Genomic DNA, 11,230 nt, shown 5'->3' with positions numbered 1-11,230 from the left:
CCTTTGTTAATGCTCCCCCCCTTCCCCCCCCCCTTTGATGCTGCTAATCCTGCATAATGCACGGGCATAGTATTGATTTGGAACCCCCCCCCGCCCACCTCCTACGCATTTTCCATATGCTGAATTCCTCTTGATATGCAAATTATTTTGTTTAGGCGCTCTTCTTCCCACCTCCCCCCCCTCTAACCCAGCTTAAATATACGCTCCAAGCTTGGGGTGTTTCATTCTTCGCCTGAGGATGGCTGCTTGCGTTGTGGCCGAAACGTCGTGAGAATTGTTTTATTATGTTTTATTTTTATTATTTTATTACTTCCCTTCTACGTGACTTTACCGAAAGAACCAAGAAGATGAATCCCTGCAGTCACGAAAGCTTTAAATCGAAATTTGTAAAACAGATTTTTTTTCATATCCCTCTTACGTTCTTCTCAACAGCTGATTGAACGATGTGATCGCTGTTGCCCGATGTCTTGGGAATAAATGTAACACGTGCATTGATATTGCTTGGAGCTATGTCGAGGCTTTTAAACAAAATGTTTTCTCGACAAGTGTTCTTCATTGCAAGGCCCGCGGGCCACTAGCTGCCCCTGGTGGCCTTTAGTGCGGCCCCCGACAATACTCAACGTGTGAGCACACCCCCATCATACTGTCAAACCAGGGGTCGCAATCGGGTACCCGATACCCGTACCCTACCCGATACCCGGCTACCCGTACCCGGCGGGGTACGGGTATCCGTTTGCGACCCTGGTGCGGCCGGGTACGGGTACGGGTAGGCCGTGAGTCACTGGTGAGTCACCGTTTGTCACTCATTTCCCAACGTCTTGTCTCTTCTCACAATTCAAGTTCCTAGAATCAACCCACCCGCGCCTGCAACATGGCTTTATCCCAGAGGTCACAATCGGGTACCCGTACCCTACCCGATACCCGGCCGGGTACGGGTAGCCGGGTATCGGGTAGGGTACGGGTATCGGGTACCCGATTGCGACCCTGGTGCGCCCGGGTACGGAATCAAAACCCGTTTGTGACCTCTGTCAAACTCAATGGCTTAAAATGTGGCGGCTCTCACACTGACGATGTCTTATCGGCCAGTGCACTCCTCCCCCCCTCTGAAAATTAGTGGAGAACGCTGCTCCATAACGTATCCCTATTTCATGGTTTGATTGACGTATGACAAAGTGGTCTTGTATATGGCTATGAGTTGACTAGAAGATAATTGGATGATGAGGGTACCCCTATGGGCTCCCGCATGTCACCAGTGATAGCCAATGTGTTCATGGAAAAGTTTGAATCAGACACCATCCAGACGTCCACCCTACGTGCTTCCCTGTGGAAGAGGTATGTGGATGACACTTTCGTCATTTGGCCACATGGCCTCCCAGCATTGAACCATTTCCTGGACCACATCAACTCCAGACACCCATCCATCAGATTCACCATGGAAGTGGAGAAAGATGGCAAACTACCATTCTTAGATGTTCTGTTTGAGAGGAGACCTGACGGATCCTTGGGACATTGTCTACAGGAAAACCACCCACACAGATTCCTACTTGAAACCTGATTCCCACCACCACCCGGCTCAAAATAATTCTCTCATCAAAACACTATACCACAGAGCTCATGGCATATCTGACCAGCACCACCTGTCCAGTGAATTAAAACATGTACATCGGGCCCTCAAGGTGAACGGATACTCTGACCAGACCCTCATATGCACCTCTTGCAACATCAATCTTTTAGTTTATATGACTTCATGGAAAAGCACTTTGCCGAGACCTATGTTTATGCAAATTAAACACAAGGAAATAAACAACAAGCAAAGTAAATAAAACGATACAAAAAATAAACCAGCGATGAGGGTTGCACACAGCGCTCCCTGCTGGGGAGACTTTACAACTGTCACTCAACGACTTGCTCCATTGCCAGTCGCAACCGTCACTCATTGACAGTTGCAACTGACACTCAACGACTTGCAACTGTCACTCTTATTGACAGTTGCAACTGTCACTCAACGACTTGCAACTGTCACTCTCATTGACAGCTGCCACTCATGTAAAGAATCGAGTTGTGTGTTTTAATATACCGTGCACAGACCATGAGGTGTTTATAAGAGACTCCGATATACCCCTACGGACCCCATATATCCTCACTCACCCCAATACACCCCTACAGATCCCTCATGCCCTGAGTTCGATCCCGACCCTGACGCCTGTTGTATATTTGGAGTTTGTGTGTGTCTCTCTCCCCATGGTCGCGTGGATTTTACTCCGGGTCCTTTGTTTTCTTACCGGGTAAAATAAAAATTAGTTTAGTTTTTTTACCTGGTAAAATAAATAAAAAATATTGTTATCATACCTGTCAACCCCTTCTCAGTGCCCTCACTTATTACAGACCAATTCAGACCTTATTGCTCACCCCGTGCCCTTATAAATCTCAACGTTCATCTTACAACGTCCCATCTAAAGGGAGAAACACAAACAAATAGACACGAATGATTGTATTTCGATTTAAAGCTTTCGTGACTGCAGGGATTCATCTTCTTGGTTCTTTCGGTAAAGTCACGTAGAAGGGAAGTAATAAAATAATAAAAAAATAAAACATAATAAAATAATTCTCATGACGTTTCGGCGACAACGCAAGCAGACCTGGTCTTCACCTGAGGACGGCCGCTTGCGTTGTGGCCGAAACGTCGTGAGAATTATTTTATTATGTTTTATTTTTATTATTTTATTACTTCCCTTCTACGTGACTTTACCGAAAGAACCAAGAAGACGAATGATTATTTTAATTTATTGCCCGTATTGGAACGGCTGTATAACGCCGTGCGGACCTCAAAATTCAATTCCCCTGCACAAGAACACGGGGCACAAAACCCCGTGTGTTGGGCTCTGACAGGCGATGAGTTTCGCCTGAACCGCAGTGCGAGACACGTGGTCGCTTGACGCGCACGTGGTCAGCCCCCCCTCACCCCCCCAACGTGCTCGTCACTGCGCGTCACGTGGGCCCGTGGCGTCATCACGAGGCGACCGAGAAGCCCTCGAGTGGCCACGTGACGTCTTCAATGCGCGGCGAGCGACTTGGGCTACGAAACACCAACTTGCAGTGTAAGGCGTTAAACAACAACATACACACAACATTATACTACACAACATAATACATAATATACAACATACACACAACATTATACTACGTAACATTATACACAATATACAACATACACACAACATTATACTACATAACATAATACATAATATACAACATACACACAACATTATACTACATAACATTATACACAATATACAACATACACAGCAATATACACAACATACTAAACACAGCAACATACACAGCATACTACTTAACAATATACAACAATATATATCACATACTACATAACATTACATATAACAATATACACAGCATACTATATAATAGTATATATAACAATATACACACAGCAATATACAACAATATACACAGCAACATACACAGCAACATACACACAACAATATACACAGCAATATACACAACATAATATATAGCAATATACAATGATATACACAGCATAATACACAGCAATATACACAACATAATACACACCAATATCATACTTGTAGTGTACAGCGTAACACAATACTATACACAACATAATACATAATAATATACACTACATAATACACAACATGATACACAACAATATACACAACAGAATAAACACAACAACATCCCACACCACCACAAGTGTTGTCACCACACGGGGCGAGATTTGCGCTCCGCAAAGCGCTCTGCAGCTCAACACAAATTAGAGCGAGCGGCCTGTGCAGTCAGCCAGCGTGGTGAAGTATGGTCAATGACGTCAGTCAGTCAGCGTGGTGAAGTATGGTCAATGACGTCAGTCAGTCAGCGTGGTGAAGTATGGTCAATGACGTCAGCGTGGTGAAGTATGGTCAATGACGTCATTTAGCCAGCGTGGTGAAGTATGGTCAATGACGTCATTTAGTCAGCGTGGTGAAGTATGGTCAATGACGTCAGCGTGGTGAAGTATGGTCAATGACGTCAGCGTGGTGAAGTATGGTCAATGACGTCAGTCAGCGTGGTGAAGTATGGTCAATGACGTCAGCGTGGTGAAGTATGGTCAATGACGCCAGCGTGGTGAAGTATGGTCAATGCGTCAATGACTATACGTCATTGACCATACGAAACGGCGTAGCGTGCTTTAGAATTGGACGTGTGCAATGGTGAGACGCACACTTGTGTTGTTGGGCAACGATGGTCCGACGTTTCGCCCCACGTGTTGGACAGCTTTTTCAGGATCCGAATTGAGCAGCTCACACCACCCTCGATGATTGAGTCCGTTCCTGCCCGCTGTTGGTGTTCCCGCTTCTTGAAGCCGCCCGATTTTCTGATCTCTCTTTGACGACGCTGTGCCTTGTTGTGTCCCCAGAGCAGAGGTCGCAATCGGGTACCCGATACCCGTACCCTACCCGATACCCGGCTACCCGTACCCGGCTGGGTACGGGTATCCGTTTGCGACCCTGGTGCGGCCGGGTACGGGTACGGGTAGACCGTGAGTCACTGGTGAGTAACTGTTTGTCACTCATTTCCCAACGTCTTGTCTCTTCTCACAATTCAAGTTCCTAGAATCAACCCACCCGCGCCTGCAACATGGCCTCATCCCAGAGGTCACAATCAGGTACCCGATACGGGTAGAGTACGGGTACGGCCGGGTACGGGTAAGGAATCAAAACCCGTTTGCGACCTCTGCCCCACAGCGGAAGCACGGAAGTCGTGCGGAGCAACAGGAGTCGTGCGTGCGCTCGCCCCATGCTCGCCCGGCCGCTCGTCGCCCCAGCCCTGCGCTCCCTGCTGACGCGACCTCGTTGGACCACGAGGTCTCGGTCCACGATGCCGGCCACGGCGGCCCCCGGTGGCCCCGTGCAGGAGTCGATCCGAGAGAAGCTGACGCGGTCCCTGGGCCCCGTGCACCTGGACGTGATCAACGAGAGCGGGATGCACGCCGTGCCCCGCGGATCTGAGACGCACTTCAAGGTGAGTGGCAAGGGGGGGGGGGGTGGGTACTGAGGGTCTGGCGGTGTCACCCCCACTGTGCTGTGGAACAGGAGTGAGGGCAGTATGAGCCATGATCGATCCACTGCTGACCGAACGCCTCCCAAAACCATCGCCAGCTCCATTTCAAGCTGGTCCTGCGAGTCTGCGTGTGCTACGGGTGTGTGTGTGTTCAGTGAATGGGGAGCGGTAGTGTAGCGGTTAGCGCGCTGCGCTACAAACCAGGCGACCCGGGTTCGATTCCCGCTCACGGCCAACACTGGTGACGATTATCTGAACCGGTCCTGGACCTCCCCTAGGTCGACTCAGCCTCAAATGAGTACCTGGTGCGATGTGTGAACATCACCACTGGGGAGACAAAGACGGCCGGGCGTGGTGTTGGCCACCCACCCCCTCGTGTGCCGTGCCGGCCTTTATAGGTGCTCGCTAACAGCACTTGCCCCAACAGTCTGTCAGTGTTATTGTGCGTGTGATTGTTTCTGTGTGCAGTGGTATGACAAAGGGGCTATGATTTGTTGTTAAATAATGCTGTATACTAACATTGGCCTGAAGGATTCCATACTGTTCAGTTTATTCCAGAGACATTTCAAGGAATGTTAAGGAATGTACTTTTCACACTGGTGGAATAAAACAAATCAAAAAGAGAATAGAAACCGATATAATGCAACGTTAACGTTCAGAATGAGGATGGAATGTGATGGAACACGCAAGCCATATTCAGTGGCCATATACGCCGTGGAACAACCTTTCTGACCCCACCCCCAATCACCCCTTCTCCCCCACTCTCCTCCCCCTCCACGTGCTCTCACTCCTTCTCCCCTGCTCCCCCACTCCCCTCCCCTCGCTCTCAAGGTGGTGGTGGTGTCCACGCAGTTCGAGGGCGTGCCTCTGCTAGCGCGCCACCGGCTCGTCAACGAGGCTCTGCGCGACGAGCTGGCGGGCGGTGTGCACGCCCTCTCCATACAGGCGCGCACGCCCCAGCAGTGGGGGAGCAGCGGGGGGCGCGTGGATCCCAGCCCCCCGTGCCTGGGGGGCTCCAAGCGCGAGGGGGGGCGGCACGGCGACGCGGGCCCAAGTTAGGGCCTACACAAATGGGACCTTCTGTCTAATTCCGCTCGCTCACTTAGCCCATTCAACAACCCACTCAACCCCTCACCCATCCACCTACTCAACCACCCACTCACTCACTAACCACTCACTCACTCATTCACCCACTCACTCACTCACCCACCCACTCACTCACCCATCCACCTCCTCACCCATCCACCTACTCAACCACCCACTCACTCACTAACCACTCACTCACTCACTTACACACTCACCCACTCACCCACTCACTCACCCACTGACTCGCTCTCTCATCCACCCACTCACTCGCTCACCCACCTGTCCACTCAACCACTCTTTCACCCACTCAACCTACTCAATCACATGACACACCTCCACCAATCACTTTGTGGGAAGTCGGCCGTGATTTTCCTTTGAACAGAATGGGGCCCCCACTGTGGCGATGTGCGCTTTCTACCACTGGTGAAGGGGCTGCTCATAGAGAAGAGCACCACGCAGCACTCAATGTGAGCGCGGAGATCATCACTTTGACATCCACCGCAAGTTTTGCTGCTGGCAACAGGCTACTTACGCCCCCCCCCCCCCCGCCGTCTAAGGACCCTTTTGTGCTTTTTGAACTGACAACTCAATTAATATTGTTAATAATAATAATAAAATATTCTCACCGTGCCCACGTGTGCTCCAGCAGAGGGGTCGTGTGTCCGCCTGACTGAACCCCCGTCTCTTTTCAAACTCGCCTGACCCGTTGTTAATATCCTCGGCTGCCCTGCGGTGATTGTGCCCGGACCCTTAGAGCTGTCACTGGGCGTGTGAGATGGATCGTTTGTGGTCGACGGGCAGGAAACCCAAAACGTGGCCAGGTGTGCGGAGAAAGCCCCGTGCTCCCCTCGGGCATCATCGGGGTGTGCGGTAAAGCGTGTGTTTTGCTATTTGGAGAGGGTGTCACAAATCCCCCAGCCTCAAGGGGTAGGCAGTGAGTGATGGACCGACTAGAAAGTGTGTGCATGCGAGCGGTGGTGTAGCGGTTAGCGCTACGCTGCGCTATGAACCTGGCGACCCGGGTTCGATTCCCGCTCACGGCCAACACCAGTGCCTCCCCTAGGTCGACTCAGCCTCAAATGGGTACCTGGTGCGGTGTGTAAACATCGTCACTGGGGAGACAAAGGCGGTCGGGCGTGGTGCTGGCCACCCACCCCCTCGTGTACCGTTCCAGCCTTCATAGGTGCTCGCTAACAGCATTTGCCCCTACAGTCTGTTAAGGCTATACGGGGGATCTTTGTCTTTGTAGCATAACGAACCCGGCGGCCCGAGTTCGATTCCTGCTCACGGCTAATGCCGGTGACGAATATCTGAACGGCAGAGCTCGCAACCGGGTACAAGATACCCGTACCCTACCCGATACCCGGCTACCCGTACCCGGCCGGGTACGGGTAGGCCGTGAGTCACTGGTGAGTAACCGTTTGTCACTCATTTCGGGTAGGGTAAGGGTACGGGTACCCATTTGCGACCCTGGTGCGGCCGGGTACGGGTAAGGAATCAAAACCCGTTTGCGACCTCTGCTGAACGGTTCCTGACTCGGCCTCAAATGTGTACCTGGTGCATTGTGAAGACACCGCCACTAGAGATACAAAGGCGGCCGTGCATAGTACGTGCATGTCCTTGCAGTAGTTGTTGTAAAGTGATGGCGTAGTGGTTACCGCACTGCACTACGAACCTGGCCACTTGGGTTTGATTCCCGCTCAAGACCAATAACAGTGGTGGATATTTCAACCAGTTCTGGGCCTTCTCGAGATATAATCCGTCTTAGATGAGTACTGTAACTTGTGAGTATCTACGCGAGTACGTTCGTCAATGACGCTGTCTTAACAGGAGAAATGTGTGGTGTTTTGGACAATTTTCTCTTCATAGCGCATCAAAAGAAGGCCCATTGCCTGAAACGTCGTCTATTATATAGTGTTCCCTTTTAAAGGCAGTTTTATTGACGAACGTATTGGTTTTTTTTGTATTCGTGCACCATTGCCAACGCAGTGCTGTATCACCAAATAATGTGTATCTGATAATTGTTTTTTTACCCTTTTATCTGGCAACAAAACTGACACCTTTTTTACAAGGAGTCATGTTTGCATAGACCACAATACCTGCAGTCATAATGCAAAAAAAAACATAACTCTGATAATGTATGCACTGTCCTTGAAGTTGATTGGTCCACACCCGAGACAGCTTTCCTTAGAGCCTAGTCTTACATGGTGTTGGACCAGCTGACGCCAAAAGGCGCACAACTCAAAGACAATGCACCATCAGAGTATGAGAGCTCGGGGTAATAATTTACACCATTGGAACCTCATTTGCCAGAAGTAAAAATATGATAATAGTTTTTTTTACCCTTTTATCTGGCAACAAAACTGACACCTTTTTTTACAAGGAATCATGTTTGCATAGACCAACATGTGTATCTGTATATACGTGGACGTGCCAGCAGATGGCGCTCGGCACAAACGATATTATTTATTTGAAAGGTTGGCTTTACCACACTGGAATTAAATTCAGTATTTGAATTCACATCTCTCAGATTTCCGTTTAACATGAATTGTCTTTTACCAGGTAATGCCCACTGAGCTACATACAGTATGTCAGTCTTAGCTCAACAAAGGGGCACATTTATAAACACATGGTTGTGAATGTGGAGGGAAAAACCAGAGAACCCGGAGAAAAATCCACACGACCACGTGGAGAGAAACAGAGACATTCAAACTCCAATTATACAGCAGGCGTCAGGGTCAGGATCGAACCCACGACCTCATGTATACCAGGCGAGGCAGGTAACATCTCACCACCGATGCAATTCCAATTGCCACAAAACACAAACGAAGTCTTGGATTAAATCAAGGACATGCATGCGTTTCACCTTCAGTGTTATCGCACAATGAACTACGAACCCAGCTACACGAGTGCGACTCCCAGCCACGGCTAACATCTGTGGCGAGTAAAGTCAGAACCGGTCCTGCCCCACTCAGCACAACCTTCACCAACCCACACTGACCGGCGTGGTGAAGTATAGACAAACAACCCCCATCACCAACTCGGCGTTTCAAGGACAACGTCCATGACTTCAGTGTCGGGAGGTCTTCGTCCAGCAATGGATTGACACGTCTCTGTGAAATTAAACATTACAGTGCGATGCAAAGGATGTGACATCTAGCATAAGGAAGGGGGAGCGATGGCATTTGTGTTGATGAGAACTTGGCTTTGATTATGAACAAGGGCGGCATGTAAAGGAACCGGGCACTTTGTCAACGCAGATGGCCTCGTTTTTCAGTTATATCACATGTACATTTTCGCATCGAATGAGGTTATCGAAATCTGTTCTTGCAACAAAAAAACACACCAGAATGTATAATGAGATGCAATACTAGAGGGGAAAGTGCCGTTGTATAATCTGGAGAGTACCTCGGCACTTCGGAAAGTAAGACGCACCCAAAAGTCGTGCCCGGTGTGAAATGAGGTTATCGAAATGTGGTCTTACAAAAAAAAACATTATAAGATGCAACTACCAATTGTTTGCTTTATACTGGTAGAAACCACCTGGTTCCACCAGCCCACAGGGGATTATTGTGTCCGTCCGTCGTGCATCCAAAAATGGGAGGGGTGGGGCTGGGTGGAGAGGGGAGGGTGGGGTGGGGCTGGGTGGGGAGGAGAGGGTGGGGAGGGGCTGGGTGGGAGGGGTGGGGCTGGGTGGGGAGGGGAGGGGCTGGTCACCCCGTGGTGCCCTTATAAAACTCAACGTTTAACCTACTCACGCCGGCTTGTGCCCGCCCTCACGGACATATTTCCGGAATACACCACGCCGCCGTTGACCCTGGCCATTGACCGAGCAACCCAACGTTCCTACCAGCTCCCTCCGCAGGAGGAATGTGTTAATCCAGGAGGGGGCGAAGTGCCGTTGCATAATCCTGAGAATACCACTGCACTCCAGTAGATGGCACTCGTCATCATCACTAACGGTGCACAATTTTGATTCTTGGCTCAACTGCGCGTGACTTTCACGGCACAATTGTGCAGCACTCCACTATAATTAAGCCACCTCGCCGCAATGGAGCTCTTCCCGGAACGATTGCAGTGCAGAGCAATCACAGACCACCCCTTCTCGAGCCGCGATTAAATAATTCGCACGCAATTGTCGGACCGTTCGGACTTGTTCCCGACACGAGTGTGCGACGGCTCAAGTAGTTTATTGGCTTCCGTGGGGGGCTCGGATGTAACGTTTGCACCCTTCCTTCACCCCATCTCCCCCCTCCTCCTCTCGTAGGCGGACTCCGAACAACTAAAAATCTCAATCCGTGCAGTTCCTCCCGCTAATTATCGCCACTCGCAGTGCCTAATGCTGCGACGCTGGATGAATTGGCGGCCCGAATGAGGCTCACCAATTATTTAATCTCCTGGGCAAACACAGAACCTGATCGTCTTCCTGCAGTCAGTTCACCAACCCCCCTCGTTCAAACACGTGCTCCAGCCCGTTGCACCCCGTATCGGGACTGAACCCACGTGATATGCCGCGCTCCACACGCTCACCTGGAAGTGCTTTTAACATGACGCCTTTCGGGTTTAATTGTACCACGTAATAGAGTCGCGCACAGGTGGTGTCCACCGGTGAGTGACAATCCCACAATGTCCACCAGTGAGTGACAAATATCCACCAATGAGTCACAATCCCACATTGTCCACCAGTGAGTGACAATCCCACGTTGTCCACCAATGAGTGACAATCCCACAAAGTCCACCAATTAGTGACAATCCCACAATGTCCACCAGTGAGTCACAATCCCACAATGTCCACCAATGAGTCACAATCCCACAATGTCCACCAATGAGTCACAATCCCACATTGTCCACCAGTGACAATCCCACAATGTCCACCAGTGATAATCCCACAATGTCCACCAATGAGTGACAATCCCACAATGTCCACCACTCACATTCGTGAGTTGAACAACGATCGCCCCCACCCCCCACACCTCCCTCAGCCCCCACCCTCGAGTCCCCCCCCCACTCCCCGCTCTTCGCGCATGCGCAGTGAGCGTGTTTACGAGCTCGCCGCTCCTTT

The 11,230-nt window shown here is 50.2% G+C and overlaps 1 protein-coding gene across 1 annotated transcript; it reads left to right on the top strand.

Annotated features, from left to right (window-relative positions):
• Positions 1–2,961: 2,961 nt before the first annotated feature.
• BOLA1 (bolA family member 1) lies at positions 2,962–6,798 on the top strand. Its single transcript, XM_078617228.1, has 3 exons — positions 2,962–3,098; positions 4,767–5,043; positions 5,914–6,798. The coding sequence occupies exons 2-3, from the start codon at positions 4,819–4,821 to the stop codon at positions 6,139–6,141; spliced, it is 453 nt and encodes a 150-aa protein (XP_078473354.1). The 5' UTR covers positions 2,962–3,098; positions 4,767–4,818; the 3' UTR covers positions 6,142–6,798.
• Positions 6,799–11,230: the final 4,432 nt, after the last annotated feature.

This window comes from Lampetra planeri, chromosome 53 (genome assembly GCF_965212315.1).
Source record: "Lampetra planeri chromosome 53, kcLamPlan1.2.h2, whole genome shotgun sequence".
Taxonomy (NCBI): Eukaryota; Metazoa; Chordata; class Hyperoartia; order Petromyzontiformes; family Petromyzontidae; genus Lampetra; species Lampetra planeri.
Note: the sequence above shows the minus strand (reverse complement) of the source record. Positions and strands in the feature narration are given on the sequence as shown.

What these genes read in the sequence shown, in the direction of transcription:
- BOLA1 (XM_078617228.1), top strand. Translation starts at nt 4,819, where the DNA reads ATGCTCGCCCGGCCGCTCGTCGCCCCAGCCCTGCGCTCCCTGCTGACG. An exon ending in GATCTGAGACGCACTTCAAG is followed by an intron (nt 5,044 to 5,913) that starts GTGAGTGGCAAG and finishes CTCGCTCTCAAG; the next exon opens with GTGGTGGTGGTGTCCACGCA.